The 26608-nt window shown below is 37.3% G+C and overlaps 1 protein-coding gene across 1 annotated transcript in view; it reads right to left on the bottom strand.

Moving 5' to 3' along the window:
• Nucleotides 1–26608, bottom strand: part of COL28A1 (collagen type XXVIII alpha 1 chain) — a 162238-nt gene that overhangs the window by 56849 nt on the left and 78781 nt on the right. The window contains exons 19-25 of the mRNA XM_002818208.5: nucleotides 19144–19215; nucleotides 18346–18414; nucleotides 15548–15619; nucleotides 12069–12137; nucleotides 11070–11138; nucleotides 7307–7375; nucleotides 7144–7212 (exon numbers count right to left, since the gene is read on the bottom strand). Coding sequence (XP_002818254.3) covers nucleotides 7144–7212; nucleotides 7307–7375; nucleotides 11070–11138; nucleotides 12069–12137; nucleotides 15548–15619; nucleotides 18346–18414; nucleotides 19144–19215 — 489 coding nt within the window. The remainder of the gene's footprint in view (nucleotides 1–7143; nucleotides 7213–7306; nucleotides 7376–11069; nucleotides 11139–12068; nucleotides 12138–15547; nucleotides 15620–18345; nucleotides 18415–19143; nucleotides 19216–26608) is intronic.

The raw sequence follows: 26608 nt of genomic DNA, 5'->3' as shown, positions 1-26608 counted from the left end.
AGACTTTCTTCCAGCTGTCATTTAATGCAAAGACCTCGGCTGTTTGGCTGTGAAACTGTAAAAGTCCTTTCCCTACATTGCCAATCACACCCTCTCAAGGAGAAGAACATCCTGGATTATAAGATTCATCCTGTATTACACAGGTCCCACACGACCTGCACAAGAATCCAGCCCTCTAAGTCTTCCCTTCCCATTTTCCATCCATTGCTAATCCTTGGTTTTGCGGTTTACTCCAATGTGTTAATTGACTTCATTCCAGATCTCCTACCTATACCAGTTCTTAATCTCTCTTCTTATCCATCCTACAATGTGTGTGATTTGGCACATACACAGCCATAAAATGGCTACTACCACTAATTATATTTTAATATGTTAGAATTCATAAAGGTGTTTTATATACATTAGTCTATTAATTTATCATAATAAACCTGTGAAGTAGGCATTATTATCCCAAATCACAGATAAGAATGCTAAGCCTCAGGGAGACTAAACGACTTGCTGAGGTCACACAGCTAATAAGTGGCAAGGTTTCAAGGTGGAGCAGTGACAAGGAAACAACCCATTATACCTTATTAGTTTTCTAAAAATATCAATACAATATTTGAGGAAATAATCAGCCCATTAGATTATTTTCCTCCCCCTCACTCCCCCACACACACTAATGAGGCTTTAATCATACTGTCTCCCTTTGTGCCAGCTAAGTTCCTGCCACTCTTTGAGAAGAAGGTGGAAGCAAGATATACTTGTTCCAAAAGTGATTTCATGCTTTTCTACTTTGGGGACAATAAAAGCAAATTAAATTCACTGTGAAAGAATCAGCCTCTTAAGGATGTTCCAAGGAATGGTACTCTAAAGATTCTGCTAAATGATGAAACTGAGGAATGACTGGGTTTTAAAATAAGGTAGAAGTCAAAGTGATGATAGCAGCTGCCTTATGTTTCTTTCTTTCTGGTTTCTAAATAAAATTAAGATATAACTACTCAAACTACCACAAACATAGGCAGAACTCTGGAATGAATTACATAATTCCACCTATGTCATGTGTTAGGACCTCTAGAATACCTCACTTGTGGTAGCTAGAATGTCAATGGAAGTTTTAGAGGCTTTTTTCTAAGCATATGCACATATTGGCAATGTGTATTGATTATTGAATGACCATTGTCATATGACTCAGTCATTTCTCAATGATACCATTTAATATGAATAGGAAGACAGTACCAACTGTCAGCATGATCATCATGGGGATGAGAAAATAATTACACAAATGCTAGAAAACAAAGTTCTCAAATTGCTACAATTCCTCTCAAGTATTTTTTCACCTTTAAATTTCAAAGTATTTAAAGTATTTTCAATTACTTGAATCAATTTATCTCCTAAAACTTTAATATTCACCCCCAAACAGCTGTATCTCATAGTCCCTGACAATTTTAAAACTTCTTATTGTTTTTTTTCCTTTTCTCAAAATCATCTCATCAAAGATAAGCAAATGATGGCCTTTTGCCAAGAACTTCATTGGAGAGGAAGAGTCTTTCTTATTTAGCTTGGTTAGAAACCTTGAAAACAGAAATATTGATACTGCCCCTTATGACAGGGAGAAGAGCAGGCTGTCTTGTACTAAAACTGAATATAATTTTCCACTGGGAGAAAGTTCCTCCAAGTCTTCATGATCAAAAATAACAATATGTTTATGGTGATGTGGGCGATGAATGTTAAGGGGATTTACCATGTGTCTCCAGGGCTGAAGGAAAAGTACGTACATACTCATAAGAAGAGAAATACAAAGCTAGGAAAACAGCAAGGAGAGATGAAAGCAATATTGAAAGTCATGAGGTGGACTAGAGTGCAGCTCAGATTTTAGAGATCAGGCATATAACTGCATTGAGGAGTAACCTTGAAAAGTCACCTTTTCCTGGTCTTGGATATGACCCTTTCTGAAACCTCTGGGTCAAACTGCCTAGTGTCTAAACTTTGTATGGCTCTGGCTTTAATTAGTTCTGTTTTGGGCTGATTGTCCAGGCTGAAGCAATTTTGCAGTCATATTATAGGGAGGTGGCTTTCTTCAAGTCCACTTTGGAATTACATGCCCTTAACTTCATTATTAAGTCTGTATCCTAGGCCAGCCCTCCTTGTTGGGCACTGTTCAAAAATGGAGTTCCTTGTCCAGTCTATGTCTGCCAAAGGAATTCACACATTCCTAATGCATCTCTGTGTGAATCGGTCCTCTGTTCCACCAATGCCTGTTGGTGGAGTGTACATATGTGAGCCATTGCAGAGAACAGAGGGGCAATTCAGATGCTGGGAACATTTTTAGAATAATGATACTCAGTGGAATTCCACATAGACTTGCATTTTATGGCTATGGGTCACTTTTGTCAAATAAAGCATGTATTTACAATACTCAAACATTTAAAGTTACTGAAAAATATTTAACTCTTTTGGGTTTGGGGTTTATGCTTCTCTTTGATGTTTACATAATTTAAGTTTTGACAATAGAAAAGCTAGGCTGAAAGGAGAAACAATCCAACTGCACACAAAACAGTGCCTAGATAGAAGATGGACAGCATAGGAGATTGAGCATCTGTGGATCAGGGTAAGTTATGCTTTCTGCTCTGATTTATTCATCCATTTAGTTTTTCATTCATTCATCCATATCCATAGCCCCTCTCATATACAAAACAAATATAGTATCAAGAATGTTTCTATTGTAAAGAGGCAAGTTGCTAACCTTCTGGTTCTTCATTTCTTCATCTATAAAACAGGGGGACTGTTAAAAATGTCATAATATTCTGGAAATATTTAGGTAATATATAATCATGACAATGATAATAGTAATTATACCTGTAATAACAACCACAATCCAACAAGTCTTTTCTGCCAACAGACTTATGCCAACAACTTGATGGTTAAGAGGTCCTAACCCCAAATCCAGGTTAGATCTCCTCTGTGCAAAGATTAGGCTAAGTTCAACCACTCCAAGCCTTTGGAGAGGGTCATAGCTTTTTCTGTGATGATCCAGCTCCCTGAGAGGGCCTGAAAAAAGGTAAGAGACGGGCATGGTAGGCTGTACCTGTCCTTAGTGAACTCAGGAGAGCCACCTCTTATATTCCTTTTCTATGAGGCCAGAAATAAACTCTTATATCAGAGACATCAGGAAATCAGCCCTTATGCTACATGTACCTTACAAAGCTTTGGGGGTGAAAACACAGGAACAGAGTTATCTGCAGCTCCTCGAAGATAAATGAGATGTATGGCATGTTTGCCCTCAAATCACAAGAAGTGCTCTTAATACCTAAGGCTCCAGTGAAGAAAAGCAGGCAGTGATGGGTGGGGCTTGGAGCTTGGCTTCCCCATCAATGAGCCAGGAGATTGGATCCAGGAGTGAGGACACTGGATGAGCACTTCCCACTTAGCAAGAAACCAAATTATCAGTTCCTTTTCCCAGCATGTTTCAAAGGTGAGTTTAAAATCTATATCTCCTCTCTCGTTCAAAGTAGTAGTTTTTACAAGAATTTTAGAAATATCTCAGAAGGTCTTGCCGAATTTGAATTAAATTCAAGGTAATTGTATCTAGAAGGACAATAACCACTGATGTTGTAGGGAATTTTTCCACTTGGAAAAAAGCCACAGAGAACCACAAGGGTGCTAGATGTCAGGGACTGCTTTTTATATGTTTTGAAACACAGAAGCTTTGAGTTTAATGTCTGTGTCATATGCTAAACACATGTGACCTTAACTAAACAGCACCAAAACCCACCATAAATTCATCGTCAACCTTAATGGTTTCCTCATTTCAAAACACATTTGTTTTGTAAGTTAATGCCTTAAGGCCACAATTTTAAGGCGACTACACAAAGCTTAAATGAAAAACATGTCAGGATCCATATGGCTATACTACCACACACACATATATACAGTTTCACTGTCATTTTAACTCAAAAGGGGATAAATTTTGCACACATTTGGGTCCTGTGCTTCTGCTGCCATGGACAATTTTTGGTATTTTCAGAATTTCCCGTACTTTACCAAGCAAGAAGGGCAAAGTTAACTGGAATTATCTTCCTTTCTTTGCCAGTTTCTGTCTATGAATCTCTCTCTCTCTCTCACACACACACACTCTCTCTCTTTCTCTCTGTGCTCTGTGTGTGTGTGTGTGGTGTGTGTGTATGTGTGTGTATTTCCAGAAATTTTCTTCAGAAAAAAAGGCCACATAGAGATTTTGAGGCCCCTATAAAAAAGGAGAGATGATTTTTAAAGTTACTTAGAAGCTAGTATTTTCTTTTAGACTTTCCTTTATTTTCAAGTTTATGATCCAAGTTCCCTTGATTCTAAGACCAGCTCACCCTCCTAACATCTCCTTCCAGGGCTAGAGAAATTCTGAACAACACAATTTCCATGGGAAGAGACAAGAAGCAATGGAAGGAAGGAAAAGCAGGTGAGAGGGAGGTGTGCAGACAGGTAGGTCCTACCTAGTGCTCTTCTCCCCGTGCTCTGCCTGCAGCTGGAAGCAAACCATGGACTGCCGCTTCTACTCAGCCTCCCATGTGGGCTCACACAGACAATGGGAGTTTTACTTAAGATACATCTTCTGGCAGCATATTAGCCATTTCAAAAAAACAATATGCAAGATGAAGTTTTGAACACTTTGTTTCTTACCTTTTTCCCCCTAAAATGTAGATGAAGGCAAATACAGGGGACTTTTGGAGGAAAATGGCATATGCAATCATTTAGTAAATGTTTTAGTCTGTATCTTAGATAATCTGACATAGTGAAATATTCATAAGAATTGGGTTTTTTATGTTTTTTTTTTTTTGAAATGGAGTTTCGCTCTGTCGCCCAGGCTGGAGTGCAGTGGTGCGATCTCAGCTCACTGCAACCTCCGCCTCCCAGGTTCAAGCAATTCTCCTGTCTCAGCCTCCTGAGCAGCTGGGATTATAGGCGTGCACCACCACGCCCAACTAATTTTTGTATTTTTAGTAGAGATGGGGTTTCACCATGTTGGCCAGGCTGGTCTCAAACTCCTGACCTCAGGTGATCTGCACACCTCAGCCTCCCAAAGTGCTGGGATTACAGGCATGAGCCACCACACCTGGCTAGTTTTTTAAATGTTCTTTATCTGTGCCTAAATGCCTGTATTTATTATTATTGCTCAATGTAAAGCAGTAACATAATCGTATAATGTAATATAACATCATGTCTAGTTATATAAAAAATTCGTAACAATCTACTCTGTGAAAATGTAAATGATCATCTGTTTCCATTGGAATACACACATTCTAGTATATATTTAACATATTTTATTTCATGTTTTATTTTACACAGAAATACGCTTCTACTTCCCTAAATATTCAATATACAAGTTTTTACCATTGTTTCACTCACAGCATAAAATATGAGGTTTACCTACTGAATTTCTCTATTTTTTTTTTATTTTAGGATTTTGACAGGTGCTATGCCTTAAAGAAAAAAGAATACATCAGTACCCAAATTTGGTGCAGTTTATTGATACAGTTGAGGCTTATTCAAGGATCTGATGTAGTCCTCAGTCAGACCAAGCCAGATCCTTCATCAAAGCACCTCGGGTTTGTCCTGTCTGTAGAGTGTACACAGCACTTCCAGATACATCCTCATTGGACTCTCATCATTACCCCCAGAAGCAGAGATGAGGCAGCTATCAAGATTCCCTTTTAAAGATGAAATTTAGTGCCATGGGTCTCCAATCTTTTATTCTACCTGGGAGAGGGCAAAGAGGCACTTCTAAATTTTGTGGCAGGGGCAAAAACCAAGGGGAGAAGTTGGCATTAAGCACATACAACATCTTTTCTCTCTAATGACCTGGAAACATTCAAAAAACTAAGTAAGTAGATCTATTTCAAAGGAAAAATTCTCCCTTTAGGGTAATATTGATCATTTATTCCTTTTCCATTCATTCAACAGGTTGTAGAGCTCCTACTGAATGGTACACCTAGTTCTGGTGACATGAATTTAGGAGGGAACAAAGCAAGAAGCCTGCCTCCAGGAAAACCCTCACTCTCATGGAATATGCAGAGGAATAAATGAGGAAGATGATCTCAGAAAGTGATACACGCTACATGGAAAACATACAGAGGGGTTGGGGTAGTAATGCTTTCTGTATGGGTGGTCAGGGAGGTGAGATTTGAGCTAAGCTTTTAATAATCAGCCATCCTGGCAAGTCCCTGATGCAGGAATGAGCTGAAGTAGGGCAGGCCATTTTGGCTGAATGTCGGCAGCCGGGGAGAAATGACAGAAGCTGCAGTCGGGGCATGAAGGATCTTCAAGGCCATGGGAAGTGTTCAAAGTCTGAAAGAGAAGCCACCAGGGTGTTTCTAGGAAGGAATGGTATACGCTCTGATTTATGGTTTTAAAAGACCACTCTTCCTGCTAAGTTATAGGAGGACAGAGGTGGAACAGAGGGAAGACCAATGAAGAGGCTATTTTTACAGCCCATGTAAGAGATGACATAGTCTGCCTGGCAGAAGCAGAAAGAAAAAAGGAGCCAGAGTTGAGGTATATTTTGGCGGTAACATTGACAGGATTTACCAAAGGACTAGGCGTGGAGGAAGGAGAGGGAAAGAAAGGGACAAAAGATGATGCTTAATCCTTCTGGCTTGAGCATGGGAGAGCCATTTGCAGGGTTATGGGGCAAAAATCAAGGACCTTATTTTGGATTATTTTAAATTAGAGATGTTTGTGAGAAGCCCAAGAGGGGATACATGGTAGGAAATTAGATACATGAGACCAGATCTTAAGGGAGAAAAGATAGGTATTTGGAAGTCATCAGTGTGTGGACAGTGGTTAAAGCCATGGGGCTGGACGAGAGTATCTAGGGAAAGAGTACGGCTAGAGAAGAGAGGAGATCTCTGACTTGAACCCTGATCTTGGTATAAGAAAAGGAAGCAGCAAAGGAATGCGAGTTGCTATCAGAGAATGAGGACCCAAACCATAAAGTTAGTCTACATGTTCCAATTAGTTCCCCAGGAAGTCTATAGATAAGGGCAAATAACTTTATCAATTATTTCAGACACCTCTACTCTTCTAGCTGATAAAAAATTTTATCTTTACCAAAGTCACCTACCTATAGGTGCACTCTTAGAAGCTAGTACGTTGCCTACTTTAAAGTCTTACCTTTGCTCCGGTGTCTCCCACTCCACGTAAACCCATCGGCCCAGGGGGTCCTGGTAATCCACGAGGTCCCTGAGATGACACAGTAAGGGAGGGAGTGAGCATCCTTGTAGTATTCAACACTCAAAAAGGAGGGAGGGAGGGAAGAAAAAAATGTCCCACTTACAGGCACACCAGGATAGCCATCACCTTTGAGTCCTGGAGCACCCACTGGTCCCCGAGGGCCTTGGACACCCTGGGTAAATTCCAACATCAGTGATATCATGAGACTCAACTATAAAACACTTGGTTAAACTTAAGCATAACACCAACTCAATATGCCAATGGTCGATTTCTAACCCAGGAGTTAGAAAATGACTTATTGCTAATATTTTAATTCTTAAAATTATAAATTTTTAGTGTATCGTAAATCAAGAAGAAGTATAAAAAAGAAAATTTATTAAGCACAATGTGAGAAGAGTAGAAAAGAATACATAGCAAAATTTTGAGTGTGGGATAACTACAGTTTCCTATTGTTGCGTTAAATCTATTGTCTTCATTAATGGTGCCCGAATTATACAGGGAATAAATAAACCCAGATGAAAATAAAAACACATTAATTTTTCAAAAACAAGTTATGAAGGGATAGAGTTTGTGATTCATATCTTGAGACCTAGGAAAAAGTTGTAAATATTGTTTTACAGTGATGACCTTAGGCATCAAAAACTTTTAGTAGCAGCCCTTAGTCTCCTACAGAAAGAGCAGGGAGGAGTGATTACTGTCCTTTAGACAACAGAGTTTTCTAAGACTTATAACTGTCTCACAAACAGAAATCAGAAAATTTCTGACTAAAGTAAAACAGGGAGAGAAAAAAAAATTAAGAAGGATCTCTTAGAAGACTACCTGCAAGTGGCCGGGTGCAGTGGCTCATGCCTGTAATCCCAGCACTTTGGGAAGCTGAGGCGGGTGGATCACTAGGTCAGGAGTTTAAGACCAGCCTGGCCAACATGGTGAAACCCCGTCTTTACTAAGAATACAAAAATTAGCTGGGCATGGTGGCGGGTGCCTGTAATCCCAGCTACTCAGGAGGCTGAGGCAGGAGAATTGCTTGAACCTGGGAAGCTGAGGCTACAGTGAGAAGAGATTACACCACTGTGCTCCAGCCTGGGCGACAGAGCAAGGCTCTGTCTCATTTAAAAAAAAAAAAAAAAAAAAAAAAAATTACCTACAAGTCCATTACACTTATATTTAAAACTTGTAATACTTCTTTTTACAACACATTCCACCGATCTGTTACTGGTTGATGACTCTTACGACAGCCCTTGTCAATATGCAGCCCTTGTTTTGATAAAGAGCTTCTCACGTTTTAAAATATTTATGGTTTTTCTTTATATTGGGAGGAAACTCTAACAACAGGCAGACCTTTGTTTTCCAAGAATGGAGAAACAAAGTAGCAGGACTCTTAAGAACTTTCCTTATATGCAAGCAAACTCGGAGATCAAATTGCCATTATTCCAAGTGAAAATACTGCCCAAAGTCCAACTCTCAAAAACTATTCTCAACTATACTCCAATAAATGAATAATTGACTGGGAACAGGGGAAAATTTTTTATATACTCTTTAAGCAATCAGAAACTTTATTTTAAAAATCATGAATGCAACAGTTGTTATTTCCTATTAAATCTAAAAGGCTGTTTTTATGTGGTTAACCTTCTTAAGAATGATCATCTTTAGGAAATATGTGGCCACTTATAAAAATTTAACCTACTATTCATCATCAACAAAAACTCAAGGTGATTTTTTAAAGTTGAATGAGAGAAAGGAAGCCCATGGTCTTCAGGACAGGTAAATTTTGGTGTATTCCAACTACGCGGAACTGGTCACTTCTCAGAACCAATTTTTTATGCTATTCCAATTACATTTAAGGATGAAGCTCTAAACATTTGCATATAAAACTTGTCCCAAAATAAGTTTTCCACTTATCTCCATGTTTACACAAGGAGAGGGCCAACAACAAACTAAAGCAGTAACTGCTCCCTGGTTGAGTTAAAAGGAAAAGAATATTGGAATCAAAATTTACTTTTCAGTTTTTATTTCTGCGGTCCAAACTTAGAACAAATTATCAGCAGCTGCTCTTGTTTAACATCTGACACCACAGTGGAGCGGAAAACCATGAAAACACTCACAGTTTACAAACATCCTTTTTATAGAGATCTTTGTCCTTGCTCCTGCAAAAATCTCAGGTAGCTTGTTACTTCTGTTATTAATAGGAAATATCAAGGAGCAAGAGGAGGAGCAGGTTTTTATTTTGGACTCCTTACCATATTTTTATAGATGGAATTTTGCCACTTGGCTTTTCTGTACTGGATTCAAGGAAATGTCCTACAAAGTTATTTACTTCAAAGTGTTTCTCTCATTCAATAGAAATTAGGGCAAAAATGGAAACCTAGTATTTTGAAATCAGCTTTAGGGGGCATCTGGGAGACCCCTGAAGTATTACACAAAATGAAATTAATGTGCTAAAACTTCCGTCAGACCTTCAAAGGTGTGTATGACCCTCCCAAAACTGAAAAACTAATGAACTAGGAAAGAACGACAGAAAGAGTATCATTAGAGTCCACGGGAGTAGCAAAATGATTGGGTGAAGAGGCAAATATCTTTAAATACCATTACCTATAATGCCTAATAATCATCAACAGAAAACAGGTGAGGCCTATAAACTCTAGCAGCACATTTAATTGGATTGTATTCCTATTGCAAACAGAAGTATAAGTAGAGAGAGATGTGTAAATCAGATTGTGAATACACAGCTTCAATCTATCAAAACTGTCATGCAAATATAATTGATCAAGGTCATAGCTGTAGTTTTCACATTAGAAAATTTGCTATTGTCTCCATGAGCTGTCTATATAGCTTGTGTTTCTAAAGAGAGTGGTCTACATAGTTTGGGTTACCTTGGGATCTGGGGGAAGTAGATGAACAATTCGTCCAAGTTTGCCCAAGATTTTCCCAGTTTTAGCCCTAAAAGTCATGCGTTCCAGGAACCCCTTCAATCCCGGGCAAACTAGGGCAGCTGTCACTCTAGCAGGGAGGACTGTTAGAGCAATAAAAACAGGGGAGGCTCAAGATTCTCCCTTTACCTTTAAAAAGAACCACTCCAATTTATGTCAGTTTTATACAACAGGTTTTGCACCATATTTTATTTTAAAAATGACTCCATGTTTTCTTCTTTTAACTTTGAAGGTCATCAGTTTAGTACTCGAACCCTTTTATCTAGATAAGACAACTTAGTATGGGAGAATATAAGCAAGTTTCAAAGCTACATAACAACATGCTATAGATTTTAAAAGTGCTAATGATGGGGCCCTGAAGCTTGTCCTCTTAAACAGAGATATGCTGGTTGACACCTAGGAATGCTATACATGCTAAAGTTTGCTGTGGTGCTGGGTATAGTGTGAGGAGGAAAAATGGTGCTTCGTTGCCATGAAAAACTAGATATGATTACAGAAACCTGGTTTCTTCTTAATTGTTTGTCTTTCCCTTTGAAATAACTCAAAAGGATAAATAAAGCAGGAAATTTTTATTCAGCAAAGCTTCCAAGCACACACACTTTTTTGGACAATGTTTTGCAGAATAGATACTTCAGCCACTAATATGTAAACGAAGAGGCCAGAGGCCATTTAATGCCTTGTATCACTGACAGTGCAAAAGAGCATTTTCAAACAATTGTCTACTCAGCAAAAATGTAACCATAAGAGCTACTTTTCCCTACAAGTATGAAAAATAAACTACGTGATTGCTTGTTTTTTTAATAAAAGGGAATAGCTATATTCTTACATTTTAGTTCATCAATGTAGAAACCTCACAAGTAGAAAAATCAACTTATGCATTAAATCTACCTTCGTTTATTTCAGATACAGAAAAACAAAAAGAACATGAATAAAGCATACCTTTGGTCCTCGAATAGAAAGTCCAGGTTCTCCTTTAAATCCAGGTATCCCAGGTCCTCCTCTATCTCCCTGTACATTTCAAATAACATTTCACAGGCTACAGTTGTGCGAGAAATCACAAGCACACATAGCAAAAAAAACCATTGGCCACTCTGTAAAGAGCTTAATCTGTCCATCTCAGACCTTGAGATAGCATATTCTTCAAACATATTTGAGGGGAATTTCAAATCCTAAGTAAATAACGCCTATCAGTAAAGACTATTACTGCTGTTGGGAGAAAGTCCATTGAAATAATATGTGGCAATTCAGACTCAAATATTTAGACTTTAAGAATGGCTGAGAATGCTCTTAAAATTGAGTGAAGGCCAGGCACAGTGGCTCACACCTATAATTCCAACACTTTGGGAGGCCAAGGCAGGCGGGTCACTTGAATCCAGGAGTTCAAGATGAGCCTGGCCAACATGGCAAAACCCCGTCTCTACTAAAAGCACAAAAATTAGCCAGGCATGGTGGCACATCTGTAATCCCAGGTATTTGGGTGGCTGAAGCAGGAGAATCACTTGAGCCCAAGAAGTGGAGGTTGCAGTGAGCCAAGATCGCACCACTGCACTCCAGCCTAGGGGAAAGAGTGAGACTCTCTCAAAAAATAAACCAATCAACCAACCGGAGTGGATTATCTCTTCTGCTAAACTCTACAATTATAAATCCTGGTAGATTCTTCTGAATAAATGTTCTAAATTCTTACCTGCATTAGGGTTTAGGATTTGGAAGACGTAATGAAGGGTAAAGTGACAAGCTTGGGACCAAGAGCACAAAATCTGGTTTCTAGTCCTAACTCTGCTGCTGGCTGTAGTTTGCTTATCTGTGAAGTTTCAGAGTTAAACTGAATCATTTCTAAGGCTCTTCCAAAACTAAAATTCTAGTTCACTGGTATCATGATTTTTTTTCTCCAACTGCCAAAGGGTCAAGAAAAAGAAAATAATCCCCAAGAATATATACCTTTGGCCCAGGTGGTCCAGGAATTGATGTTCCAGGCATTCCAAAAGGGCCCATAATGCCCGGTTCACCCTTAAAAAGAGCAAAATGCTCACTACATTTCAAGCAGAGAAAGCACATATAGAGACAATATTAAGAAAAGTATAGAAATGTCTGCAGATTTTTAAATTATATTATGACCTCTGTCTGTTTCAAAGACCAATGTGAAAATAATTTGAGCATCTTTTGTAAACCACTGCTAAAGTTATTGACTAGTAAGATTTCAGTGCTTTTAAATAACTATGTTCAATTAATCACTGAATGTTAGGAACATTTTATCTCTTGTGCAGCCTCTTATTAGCTAATAAAAATTAAGCAATTCATGGTGCTTCCCTTTTGTGTTGTATGCTGGAAAGCTCAAAGAGAATTTTTTTTTTCAATATAGCAATTATCTTCAGCAAATGTTTTAGGGTGTACTTCTAGGTTATAACTTTTTTCTTTGTTGTTTTATTTTAATGACCAAAGGTATAATAGTCTTCCATTCTATGTTATCTCACATCCTTTTTAAGAAGTAGACCCCCTATGGGCTGGGTGTGGTGGCTCACACCTGTAATCTCAGCACTTTGGGAGGTCAAGGCTGGCGGATCACTTGAGGTCAGGAGTTTTGAGGCCAGCCTGGCCAACATGGCAAAACCCCATCGCTACTAAAAATACAAAAAAATATAGCCGAAATTAGCCAGACATGGTGGCATGTGCCTGTAATCCCAACTACTCAAGAGGCTGAGGCAGGAGAATCACTCAAACCCTGGACGCAGAGGTTGCAGTGAGCTGAGATCGCACCACTGCACTCCAGCCTGAGCAACAGAGCAAAACGCTGTCTCAAAAAAAAGAACCCCTTTGATTTTAAAAAATGACATTTTTAATAGAAAATTTTAAACATTTAGTGGGGGAGATGTCTAATATTTAGAGTCTCAAAGACTCGATCTGGAGCAACAGGTAATTTTTCTGTTCCATCTGTATCTAGACAAGTGATTATCAGATTTTAGAGAGCAGAGGAATTATCAGGAAAGTTTGGTAATGCACAGTTCTGGGTTCAAACTCCAGAGATTCCGATTCAATAGCTCTAGAGGTTGGGGCCCAGGATGATGAAATTTTATGAAGCACCCCTGGTGAAAAACACTGTTCCAGAGCAATTGCCACCACACACCACAAGGTGTTCCAAATGACCCACTGGGATATAAAGAAAATATTACTTGTCTCTATATTTTTATCTCATCTATTAAAATTTCAATTATTTATATAAATTCATAACATATTAGTATGATAGCTTATAAATAAAAATTACAATTAAAAAATTAAAAATGTGGCATGTGATCAAAATTTTACTGGAGGGGTTTATAATCAAAACAGTTTGGAAACTACTTCTCTACAGTAGGTGGGCCAAATCCAGCCCACCCCCTTGTTTTGTACAGCCTTGAGCTATGAACGGCTTTCACATTTTCAAGTGGTCATTATACAAATAACTACATAATATCTTCCATTTTGCCTTTTGGGCCACAGGAGCTAAAATATTTACTATCTGGACCTTCACCAAAACAAACAAAAAACACTGTGGAGATGAGTCATGGAGAATGAGCGATTTCTATGCTATGTCTAAACATGACCCTCTAGGTTCTCAGACTGCTGACTAATCCTGCCTCCATCTGACTCATGTCCTCTGAAAATTCAACTGCATGAGCTTCCTATTCAGTCATCCTGCTTCCTCCAGCAGGGACTCCATCAGTCAGATTCACCAGTGATGACTCCTGCCCGGGGCCGTGTTCATCTTCAGAGCTGAAGCCTCCCACTGTATTGATTAGCCAATACAACCAACCAACTGAGCACACTGGCCCACTGAGACCCAATTCTTGCCAAGGCATGTATGTGCCAGTCCTTAAATCCAGACCTGGAAGGCAATGGCACAGGATATGACAAGAATTGGGAAACACATAAAACCCCCATCCAAGCCTTTGACAAAGGAACAGAACATGAACCTGTTAAAATTCTTCACTAAAACCAAAGGAAAATCAAAATTATGTCTCTAGATTTAATTTTACTTCTTTTTTCAAAAAAAGAGGTCAATTACTTTTATACTATGAAAAGTATCATGGAGAGCATTAAAATACAGGTCTTAAAGACCCTGTATTAAGGGGTGATTATGCTTTAACATATGGCAATTCTTCACCTTCATCTTTAAAAACAGCTTTATTTCAAAACACAGAAAAACGTTCACTTTGAAATAGAGTAACTAGGACATAAAGACTAATCTGTTATTAATACTAATACATAGTATTATAATACTAATACTATTATATTAATACTAATACTAATACTATTATAATACTAATACTAATACATAGTATTAGTACATAGTGTTACATAGTGGCACTTCCCATAATGTGCTTCTTGAACTCCCTGCAGCACAGGGCATTTACTTGAGAAGCACAGATTCCTGGGCTCACTCACCTACTGAATCCAGAGAGCTGAGGATGGTAACAAGAAATCTGGATTTGTAATCATCCCCAGGTGATACCGATGGACACTGAATGGACACTGAAGTTTAAGAGTCACTGGTATACAGGTGATGTTTTGTTTTGTATCTGATCTTGTCAGCACCATTTTTTAAAAATGTGCTTTTTAATCATCTAGTCCTAAAATATACTCCTTGTCTCTTTCTCACAATTAGTATCTTTCTAGAAACATGAACTCTTAGGTTTGCAGTTTCTGTTTCCTGACACATTCAAATGACCTTAATGTTGGGTCTCTGAGGCTAAGTCAGGACACATACTTAATTGCTCACCTCACAATTCCTTTCGCTTCTTCCTCAGCACCCTGTTATCAACAATTTACCAGGACATAGATCCCCTGCTTTCCATTTCACCATATTGATTTTTTTCTCTGAATAATTCGATGTATTCAACACTTAACTATATACCAGGAAATGTGCTAAGTGCTTTATTAACTCTTTTAGTCTTCACAACAACCCTGTGAAATAGAACATATCATTATCTTCTTTCTATAATTGAAGCGACTTGCTCCAAGAGGTTCATGGCACAGCAGGATGCAATCAGCCTTCCAAAGAAGGGCCTTCATCATCACTGTGCTGCCTCTCACTCTCAGGCTTTTGGGTTGTTTAGCAAAGCAAGATTATGAAGAACTGATACCTCCTATGGTCTCAATTTTATCCCAACTTCTGAATATTTGGTTGTTACTAGAGAGGACTGACAGACAAATTAGAAACATAAGTATTTCTATGAGTATTGCATATTTTATGCAATCTATTCCATTATATTGTGGTCTGGGAATAGTATGTTTTCTATAGGTTTTTTATTTTGGGGTATTTGTTTTGTACTTTGTTGGGAAGGAAACAAGGAATCCAATTTTCAGTGGAAATCTAATACTATATTAAAACCAGACACAAATACAAACTCCTCAAAGCATAAGTCAGAATACAAGAAACATACCTTTGGTCCTTCGGGCCCTGGAATTCCCCTCTGTCCTTGATTTCCTTTGCTCCCTTTCTTGCCTTCATCACCCTAACAAGATAATTATGAAAATATAGATTTTCATATGGTATTAGCAACCTCCCCTAACCTAGTAAGGACCATAGCGGAGCCAGATTCTCGACTAATACCAACTTTAAAGTGGTGTGCCCTGAGCACAGCTCAGTTGCACAGGATTCGTCAATGTTCTTGAGGAGATAGATGACTTCAGATTGTTCAGCCTTTACTATTTACTCAGTATGATTTGCTATTTTTCAAAAATCTAAGTTTTGTATCTTTCTTTTGGAACTTTTATTTGAATTTATAGTTCATTTTCACCCTTGGTCTATTAACAGATGGTTCTGAGACATTCACAGTTTCAGAAATGAGTACTATCTATGCTTTTTCATGCTGTTTTTCAATTTTTCTATTTCAGGTTTAAAACATGAAATGAGACATTTTAAAAATCACAGCCCTATTTCTTCCTCACTGGGGAGTCTAATTCTTTCCCCCAAAAGAGACCAATAGTTTTATTGGCAGGAAGATGCTTGAGCATTAACCTGGGGCAGAGCTAGGAACTGACTACTAGCTGTTGCCCAGCATGGTTGTGTAAAACAGTGCTCTCCCAAAAGAATTCCTTTACCTTCAAAACTATCTTTCAACTAGGGTTCAACTGCAAGGTGCCATATCCAGGGATGTACATAGCTCAACAAATGAAAAAAAAAAATTCCTCGTGGTCTGCAGCTGAGGCTATTTAAATATTTATAATATAAATTACTATGCCACGGTTTTTAAAGTTGAGCAACAGAATCACCTGGAGAGCTTGTTAGACCACAGATTGCTGGGCTCTCCACCCAGAGTTTCTGATTTAGTAGGTCTGCACTGAGGTCCAAGCATTTGCATTTTTAACATTCCCAGGTGATACTGATGCTGCTGGTTCAGGGACCACACTTTGAGAATCATTGGACTATACTAAGGTCATCAGCAAAGCAGGCACTTTATTTAGAAGAGATGACCTCCTATAGAATCCACAGAGGTTTCCCTGGTCCACACTAATGTAAAGCAGTGGCACCGGTGTAAAAAAAAGTTGAATGTCCAAATATCTTATTTCATTATCACTTACCAGTAGAGACAAAATTCAACCACAACTCTTTATTTTCTTCCCTCCACTACCACTAATTTAGGTTATTGACCTAAATCACCCCAGAAATGAAGAGCAGGAACCCAATTACATGTAATAAATCGCCAACACTGAACCATGGTATACCTGGGCTATGTAACATGTTCCTACCACTCTTCTCCAATAGCCTTTCATAAGCCACAAGTCACCTCAAGCCACAAATTCAGTAGCCTCTCTTTCCAATGCACATTCTTCTTGCCTTATTGGTGGCATCTGATACCACCCATTGCTTTCATCTTGAAATCCTTTCTCCTTGGTATCCCTAACATGCTACCATTCTGCCTATTCTGTTGAGTGCTTGTTCTCCAGCTACCTCACAATGTGGGGCTTAAACCTCAACTCTCTTCCTTAGAGACATTGTTCATTCTCACAGCTTCAATTATTAACTCCAAGCGCCTATTTTCCAAAAGCACTTCCTAAAAACAACAGTTCTCCTGAATGTTAGCAGATCGGCATTTCTAAAAGTATATTTCACGTGATGATGTTATCCCCTCCACCTCACCCAAAAAGGATCCCTGAGACTGGTAAATCAATAAATGAAAATGTTTAAAAGCCTACAAATATATTTAAATTTCATATCTTCACATTTAAGATTAAGGATTCAATTTTAGTGAGTATGCTCACAAGACATCAATTACTATTTTAGTAGAATTATGAATAGAACACTAATATGTATACACATTTTATTTTTACTTGACTTGTACATAATCCATAACAATCTTTACAAGGGAATTGATAACTGCACATAAAAATAGAAAGAAGGCCAGGCGCAGTGGCTCACACCCGTAATCCCAGAACTTTGGGAGGCTGAGGCAGGTGGATCATGAGGTCAGGAGTTCCAGACCAGCCTGGCCAATATGGTGAAACCCCATCTCTACTAAAAATACAAAAATTAGCTGGTTGTGGTGGCACACACCTGTAGTCCCAGCTGCTTGGGAGGCTGAGGCAGGAAAATCGCTTGAACCCGGGAAGCAGAGGTTGCAGTGAGCTGAGATCGTGCCACTGCACTCCAGCCTGGGGGACAGAGTGAGACTCCATCTCAAAAAAAAAAAAAAAAAAAAAATTGCAGGAAGACCTGGAATCTTAGAGGCTATAGGTTATGTCACTAGTGGTCTTATCCTATTGATGAATTTGTATAGTCTCATCTTAATATATAAAAATGTTATTCAACTAGCATTTCTACAGTGTTTAAAATAAATTTATGCCAAGTTGTGAAATGAAATGGCCATTCAATAAAGTGATATGTCTTACTGCACGAGATTTTATAAATAAAGAAAATTTATGGACTGTCAAATCTCAACGACGTATCTCAAGGCTTCTTTTCCTTCCTATGTGTTTTTTAAATGTCAATCTGACCATTTATTGAGAAAACGTGTGTGAAACTCTTCTCCATGCTGGGTCTTACAATAGATGTCAGGAAAATAAAAGTGAATCATATATGCTTGCTGTCTTCCAAAATCTTGCAAGATAATATTCATACTTTTAGCCAGACATAAACACATTGACATAGTAAGAATAACAATCAAATTTCTTCTAAGTTGGCCCCTAAGTATGAGGACCAGAACACAGGCTGCTTCCTCCAACACTGTCATTTCCATACCTTGGGGCCAGGCTGTCCTTTTCCAGGTGGTCCTTCCAGGCCTCTTGGTCCCAGAAGCCCTGCTTCTCCCTAGAGAAAATGACACTGATGTCTTAGCTGACCCTCCAGTAGACAGACAGTGTGTATCATTCCCCCTTGTCTCCTTTTATCATCAGTGGATTCACACCATACCTTCACTCTAGTCTCAAAATCAATTTGGAAGTTTATAAACTTGAAATAAAGTAACATCAAACTCCAGTTTAACTCAGAGCAGCTGGAATATCATGAAAAAGTAATTTCTCAGCCAATTTCCAAAGCAATAAGCTCATTTTCGTTTGGCTTTTCATTCGCATTTGGTAGATTTTTTAAAAAACAGGGAAGACCTTCAGCCTTTCCATCTGCTGTTTTTTTGCTACTTTTATTGAAAAATGAGTATTTCAAATGTCAACTCAAAATACTTCAGGAAATCTTTACAATGGCCTCATTTCCTGAATGCATTTACAGACTCGCCTCTTGGGGGGGCACAGGGAGTGGCTTTCTCTTAAGTTTAAATTAATGTGCTTTCTAGAAATCCTGAAGAAACTAGGCCATAACCAAAACACCAGACAGAAGGCAGAGGATGTGAGACACTATCTCAGCCTTGGAATAGGCCACTCCTTCTCTCAGGGATAAGTGAAAAGGGACATTTGGGATTGTGAGATATTTTTTCTTAAAGAGACTAAGTTTGTCCTGAATGGTTCAATTCGAGCTCCTGTAGGACCAAGATATCAGTTTGGTTCAATAGTTCCTACTCCAGAAATACGAAAAACTTGGTGTTACCTTCTTCCCTGCAGCTCCATCTTCTCCTGGTACTCCTGGTTGTCCTGGCAGCCCTATTGAGCCTGGCTCTCCCTGGTGGATGAACAAATATTTTATTTCCCAAAAGTTCATACCTCCATTCTGAGGTACTTGCAATTGGATGTATCTTACAGTGTCTGAGAAAAGCCTCCGAGAAATCTGATTAGCAATTAATACTAAACTATTTGATCTTGGGAAGCTACTTAACATCCCTAGGCCTTAGTTTTTTATTCTATTTTTATGGGCTGAATTGTGACTCCAAAAACATATGTTGACATCCTAACTCTTTGTACCTGTGAATGTAACCTTAATTGGAAACATGGTCTTTGCAGATTTAATCAAGTTAAAATGAAGACATTACAGGGGGCCCTAATTCAGTATAAAAGGTGATATAATTTGGCTCTGTGTCCCCACCCAAATCTTATTTGAATTGTAATTCCCAGTGTTGGAGGAGGGGCCTGGTAGGAGGTGATTGAGTTATGGGAGTGGACCTCCCCCTTGCTGTTCCCATTGTAGAGTTCTCATGATATCTGGTTGTTTAAAAATGTGTGTGTAGCATGCCCCACTTCACTCTCTCTCACTCTCCTGTTCCTCCATGTGAAGATGTGCCTGCTTCCCCTTCTCCTTTTGCCAGGATTGTAAGTTTCCTGAGGCCTCCCCAAAAGCCAAGCAGATGCCAGCATCATGCTTCCTGTGCAGCCTGCAGAACTGTAAGTCAATTAAACCTATTTTCTTTATAAATTACCCAGTCTCAGGTAGTTATTTAAAGCAATGAGAAAATGGACTAATACAACGGGTACTATCAGAAGAGGAAAATACCTCTTGAAAACAGACACACAGGGAGAGCACTGTGTGACAAGAGAGGCAAAGACTGGAGTGAGCATCTGCTAGGCAAGGCATGCCAGGGGTTGACAGACACCCTGAGAAGCTAAGACGAGACCAGGAAGCAATCTCCCTTACAGGTTTTAGAGAAAGCATAACCCTGCAGACTGATTTTGGACTTCTAGCCTCTAGAACTGTGAGACAATAAATTTCTGTTGTATTAAGCCACTCAGTTCCTAGTACTTTCTTACATCAGCTCTAGAAAACTAATATAAAAGTGAAATAACAAATTTCTGCCCTAACAACACTTCCAGCGCTAATATTCAGTAATTCCACTTGCTTTCGAGTTAATTTACGATTAGTAATAAATCCTTTAAAATGTTCAGGAAAAGAAATATGCTACTTTCAATCAGTTTAAAGCATCTTTATGGCATTTATTAATAGCAACAAAATGGAAAATAATTGAAAGCAACTTCAACTAACCTAAACAAGCCAGTGGAAAAAAACACAGTAAATCTAACACTAAGTAGATGGAATGATAAAGATGAGAGAAGAAAATAATAAACTTGAAAACAAAAAGTAAGAAGATTCATAAAACTTAATGCCTTCTTTTTTTTTTTTTTTTTTTTTTGAGATGGAGTTTCGTTCTTGTTGCCCAGGCTTGAGTTCAATGGTATGATCTCAGCTCACCGCTACCTCCGCCTCCCAGGTTCAAGTGATTCTCCTGCCTCAGCCTCCTGAATAGCTGGGATTACAGGCATGTGCCACCACACCTGGCTAATTTTGTATTTTTAGTAGAGACAGGTTTTCTCCATGTTGGTCAGGCTGTTCTTGAACTCCTGACCTCAGGTTATCCGCCTGCCTTAGCCTCCTAAAGTGGCGGGATTACAGGTGTGAGCCACTGTGCCTGGCTGGTAATGCTTTTTTAAAAACTAATAAAAGTAAATAAATTTCTAATAGGAATGATTAGGTTTTTTTAAAGATATCAATAAACAATATCAAAAATGAAAGATATAACTATACATAGTAAAAAATTTTTAAGTCATAGAAAATTGGTGATAATTTTTTCAAATGTATTGGAAAACAATAATAATCTTTGAGAAAAATATGAATTATATAAATGCTGTAAAAGAAATGAACAAGCTAGATAAACCAATAATATTAAATAAATTGAGTCAGTGATTAAAAGTCTCTACTTTCTCTCCCTCCAAGATCACAAGCTTAGTTGGTTTTACAGTCAAGACTTACCAAACTTCTAAACTTTTGAAGAACAGTTATTCCCTATCTTATACAAACAGTTCTAAAAAAAAATAGAAAAGAGGGAAGTCTACCTAATTTATTTTATGAGGCTTATAAAGCCTTTTCAAAAAAAATTATACAATGTCAAGACAAGAAAACAAAATTATAGACCATTCCCTCTACGAGACATAGCACAATTTAAGCTTCCAATCAAATGCTTTAATTTCCTACAGTGCCTGTACAAAGTTTCCAGGTCATAATGCAGGGATTGAGAAACCAGGGAAAGTTCAGGCATGTCTCTAACGAGACAAATATATATCTGGGTGAACCAAGGTATCAAAAGTTCACAGAGTAGATTACCAGAAAGAGTTACACAGAGAAAACTGTAAGTATCTGCTGAGCATCCATCTTGAGTATTCAGTTGAATACTGCTCAGTACATGTGTATGAAGAAACTACCCAAGGCCAGGAAACCAACCAACTTAAAGGATTAGAGAGAACTGACATTGAACCAGGAATAGTGCCTATTTCTACTGGCAAGAAATAAAACCTCACAATTCTGAGGGCATAAATTGGAGTTCTAAAAAGGGTCTTACCTCAACAGTGGGGAAAAATTAACCCTAGACTAAATGTTGCTGTAGTCTTACCTAATAAAACTTAAAAGCAAGACCAAAATGGGTCAATCTGTTTTCAAGTAACTAAAAAACATCCAAGAACAAAGCTCAAAATAGAGGAATACAAAAATATCCAACACAAAAAAAGGTAAAATTCACAATGTTGGGCATTCAATAAAAAAGTATTCAGCTGGGCATGGTGGTACATGCCTGTAATCCCAACTACTCAGGAGGCTAAAGCAGGAAGACAGCTTGAGCCCAAGAATTCAAAGCAAGCCCGGGCAACATAGCAAGACCCCACCTTTTAAAATATTAATATTAATAATAATATTTAATTTAAAAATAAAAAATAGGCATTCAAAAAGGCTGAAAAATATAGCACTTTGTGTTGAGAAAAATCAATCCATTGAAACTTACCCAGAAATAACACCAGTAGTAGAATTAGGAGGTAAGAACATTAAAACAGTTATTATGACTATGTTCCATACAGTCAAGAAACCAGAGGAAATTTAAAGCATGTTAAATAGACAAATGAAAGATATATGAAGGATACAAATTAAAATTTTAGATTTGAAAATTATGATGTATGAGATAAAAAACACTGGACAGAATTAAAAGCTGATTACTGTCATGGAAGAAAAGATTAGTGAACTAAAACATATAGCAATAAAAGCTATCCTAAATTAAACACAGAGAGAAAAGAGACTGAAAAAGAATGAGCAGAGCACCAGTGAACTGTGAAATAACCTGAAACATCCAAATAACCTGGCCAACATTACTAAAGCCCATCTCTACTAAAAAATACAAAAATTAGCCAGGAGTGGTGGTGCCGCCTGTAATCCCAGCTACGTGGGAAGCTGAGGCACTGGGATCTCTTGAACCCAGGAGGCAAGGCTGCAGTGAGTCAAGAGCATGCCACTGCACTTCAGCCTTGGTGAAAGTGAGACTCTGTCTCAAAACAAAAATAAAATCCAAATATAAGTAAAACTGGAGTTCCTGAGGTGAGGAATTGCTATTTCATGAAATACTGGCCAAATGTTTTCCAAATGTGATGAAAACTATAACTCATAGATCTAAGAATATCAGTGAACCAAGAATATCAATGAACTTCAAGCACAAGAAACATATCTAAGGCACATTATAATCACACCACTCAAAACCAGTGATGTACAGAAAATCTCAAAAGCAGCCAGAGAAAAAAAGACATGTCGTGTAGAGAAACAAATATAAGGATAACAACAGATTTCTCATCAGAAACAATGTAAGTGAGAAGACAATAGAACAGCATCTTAAAAGTACTAAAAGGAAGAAAAAGCAACTGCACACTATAATTCTATAACCAGAAAACATAATAAGCAAAGATTTTTTTTTTTGGAAGTTGATTTGGCAATTTCTTGGAATGCTAAATGAATACCTACCTTCTGACCTAGCCATTTCACTTCTAGGTGTTTACCCAAGAAAAATAAAAACAAATGTCCATACAAACACATATATAAACGTTCATTTATAACATTTTATTTATAATAAAATTTATACAAATTTATAAAATTTATTAAAAATTTTTATTTATAATATTCCAAATCTGGAAAAAAACAAAATTTATACACAAGTGAATGGATAAACAAATTGTGGTATATCCATATAATACAATACTATTCAGCAATATAAAGGAATGAACTGTTCATATATATGCTACAACATGGATCTTAGAATGATTTTGCTGCATTAAAAAAAGCCAGAAAGTATCATATAGTATATAATTCCATAAAAATCTAGAAAATGCAAACTAGTCTATGATGACAAAAAACAGATCAATGGTGAGCGGATAATTGGAAAGCAGATCTGTGGGAAGCATATTAGTGAACATAGAAGTAGTTACAGAGGGATAGAAGGACAGATGGTAACTTCTGAGGGTTACAGAAATATTTATCATCTTGATTGCAGTGATGATTCCAAGGGTATATACATATCTCAAAGCACCAAATTGTATACTTTAAACATGTGCATTTATTATATGCCAATCAGATAATACATAGTTATTAAAATAAAAGCAAAAATCCTGAATAAAAGATTAGTCAGTTGAATGATCATCATTAAAAAGTACACATAATGAATTGAGTTTATCTCAAGAATGCAAGGATGGTTTGACATCTGAAAACTCTGTAAATGTAATGTATCGTATTAACAAGTTAAAAGTGGAAAACAACTCAATTATCTTAGTAGATGCATAATTTGATAAAATCCAGTAATCATTTATATTTAATAAGTAACATTTGGTACAACCAAAAAAGAAGGGAGCTTCCTTAACCTAATAAAGGGTATCTATCAAAAACTTTCAGCAAACATCACACTTAAGAGTGAAATTTTAGAAGCACTTCTTTTGAAGTCATTTCTTTTAAACATTGTACAAGTGATCCTAGCAGTACAAAATGATAAAAAAAAAATAATAATAAAAGAAGAGCTAAAAATAATAGGTAAAACTTTATTTTCAGACAATATGATTGTGTACATAGGGACTGAAAAAGCAAGAGATTTCACAAACAGATTTCACAGGGTGGCTGGATACAAAATCAACATGCCAAAAAACAAAACAAAACAAAACAAAAAAACTTCTCCTATAGACCTATACTAGTTAGTTAAAAGATATAGAAAAAAAATTCACAATTACAAAAATTTCTTCAAGGTATCTGGAAATAAATTTAACTAAAAAAGTACAAGACCTTTATGGAGAAAATTACAAATATTTTCTTGAAAAATTACAGCTTTTCTCTGTGGTATGAAAGACTTGCTATATAATTTGTAGATTTAGTGCAAACCAAATGGGGTATCCTGTTAAATTTGACAAGCCAACCCTAAAACATGTATCTTAGAGTCAATAATAACCAAGAAAGAAGATGAGAGTATTTTTCCTTTTAGATGACAAAACATATTATAAACCTATTATAATCAAGACAAGGAGGTAATAGCACTGAGAAATATAAATAGACAAATGGAGTAGACTAGACAGCTCAGGTGCTGATACTCAAAATATGGAAGCTTGATATTATATGAAAGAGGTGGTACTGCAAATCAGTGTGGTAAAGATGGACTATTCAATAACTGATTCTGAGGTACTTGCTTATTTATAGTAATAAAAAATAGATCCCTATATTAACCCATACACAAAAATAAATTCCATGTGGGTTAAATACCTAAATTTTAAAAACAAAACACTAAAATTTTCAGAAAAAAATGCATAAGAATATCTTTATGAATCTCAGGTCAAGAAATATTTTAAAATAATATTCAAAAATCACAAATCATAAAGGGATAGAAATATATCACAATTTAAAACTTCTGTATACCAAGAAGTACTCTAAGTGAAAAAAATAAGTCACAGCCTAGGAGAAGATATTTGCAGTTTGTATAACACAATAAGATGTATTTGTACACACTTCATATTTGCACAGATTTAGAGAAAGGAACATCATCACCTATTGCTAGCAGGAAGGTAAACTGGCACAAGCATTTTGGACAAGATTTTTGCAGTATCAAAATTGAAGACTCGCCTGCTCTATGATCTTCCCATTCTACCTCTAGCTGTCTATCTTCTACAAGTCAAGAAACTTGTCCTCCAACGTGTACAAAAGGAAACAGAATGTTTGTGGCAGCATTGTTGGCAAAAGCAAAAAGAATGACAAGCAATTTAAATATCCACCACCATGAAGATGAATAAATATAAAATGAGATATTTTCATACACTGGAATACTATAATGCGATTAATATCAATGAATTAGAGGCATACAAAAACACAAATAAAACATAAGGCTGACTATAAATATATTGCAGAATGATATATCATGTAAAGTTTAAGGACACAAAAAAAGTGATATATGGTTTATGGATAAAAATGTGTGGGAAATTATAAAAACTTCAAAAGAATGATAAACACCAAATTCATGATAATGATTATGTGTGAGGAGAGAAGGGAGGGCAGGGGGATTGGGGAGTGCCAGCAGGGACCTTCAGCCACATCTACAATGTTTCTTTTAAAAAGTCTAGAGTCAGTGTGGTAAAACGTTAACATTTGATAAAGCTGGGCCATGGAATACATAGGTGCTCTTTGTATTATTCTCTGTATGGTGAGTATATTTGAAATACTTCATTTTTTTTTTTTTAAGATGGAGTCTCACTTTGTGGCCAGGCTGGAGTGCAGTGGCGCGATCTCAGCTCACTGCAACCTCCGCCTCCCGAGTTCAAGTGATTCTCCTGCCTCAGCCTCCCGAGTAGCTGGGACTACAAGCACGCACAAATATGCCCAGCTAATTTTTGTATTTTTAGTAGAGACGGGGTTTCACCATGTTGGCCAGGATGGTCTCAATCTCTTGACCTCGTGATCCACCTGCCTTGGCCTCCCAAAGTGCTGGGATTACAGGTGTGAGCCACTACGCCCGGCTGAAATACTTCATTTTTTAAAGTAAGTTTAAGATTGCACATGTCATAAGTGGTGAAACTGAGATTTGAACTTGGGTAGTCTAATGGCTGAGCCTTACTATATCGTATATTGCCTCTCTGCAATTGATATATATATAACATAATATGTTTGTATACATACATACACAGAGGCATATATTACACATATGTACAAACATATATGTTAAACTTGGCACTTAGTATACTGTGTAGCACATGGAAACCATGTAAAAATGGCAGCTATTATTACTATATTAATACTTTTTTATCCTTTGTAATCATATGTTTATATATGTAACATGTATATTCTTCTTAGACCT

The sequence above is a fragment of the Pongo abelii genome, chromosome 6 (genome assembly GCF_028885655.2).
Source record: "Pongo abelii isolate AG06213 chromosome 6, NHGRI_mPonAbe1-v2.0_pri, whole genome shotgun sequence".
Taxonomy (NCBI): domain Eukaryota; kingdom Metazoa; phylum Chordata; class Mammalia; order Primates; family Hominidae; genus Pongo; species Pongo abelii.
The sequence above is the reverse complement of the archived record's forward strand: the minus strand, read 5'-3'. Positions and strand labels throughout refer to the sequence as shown.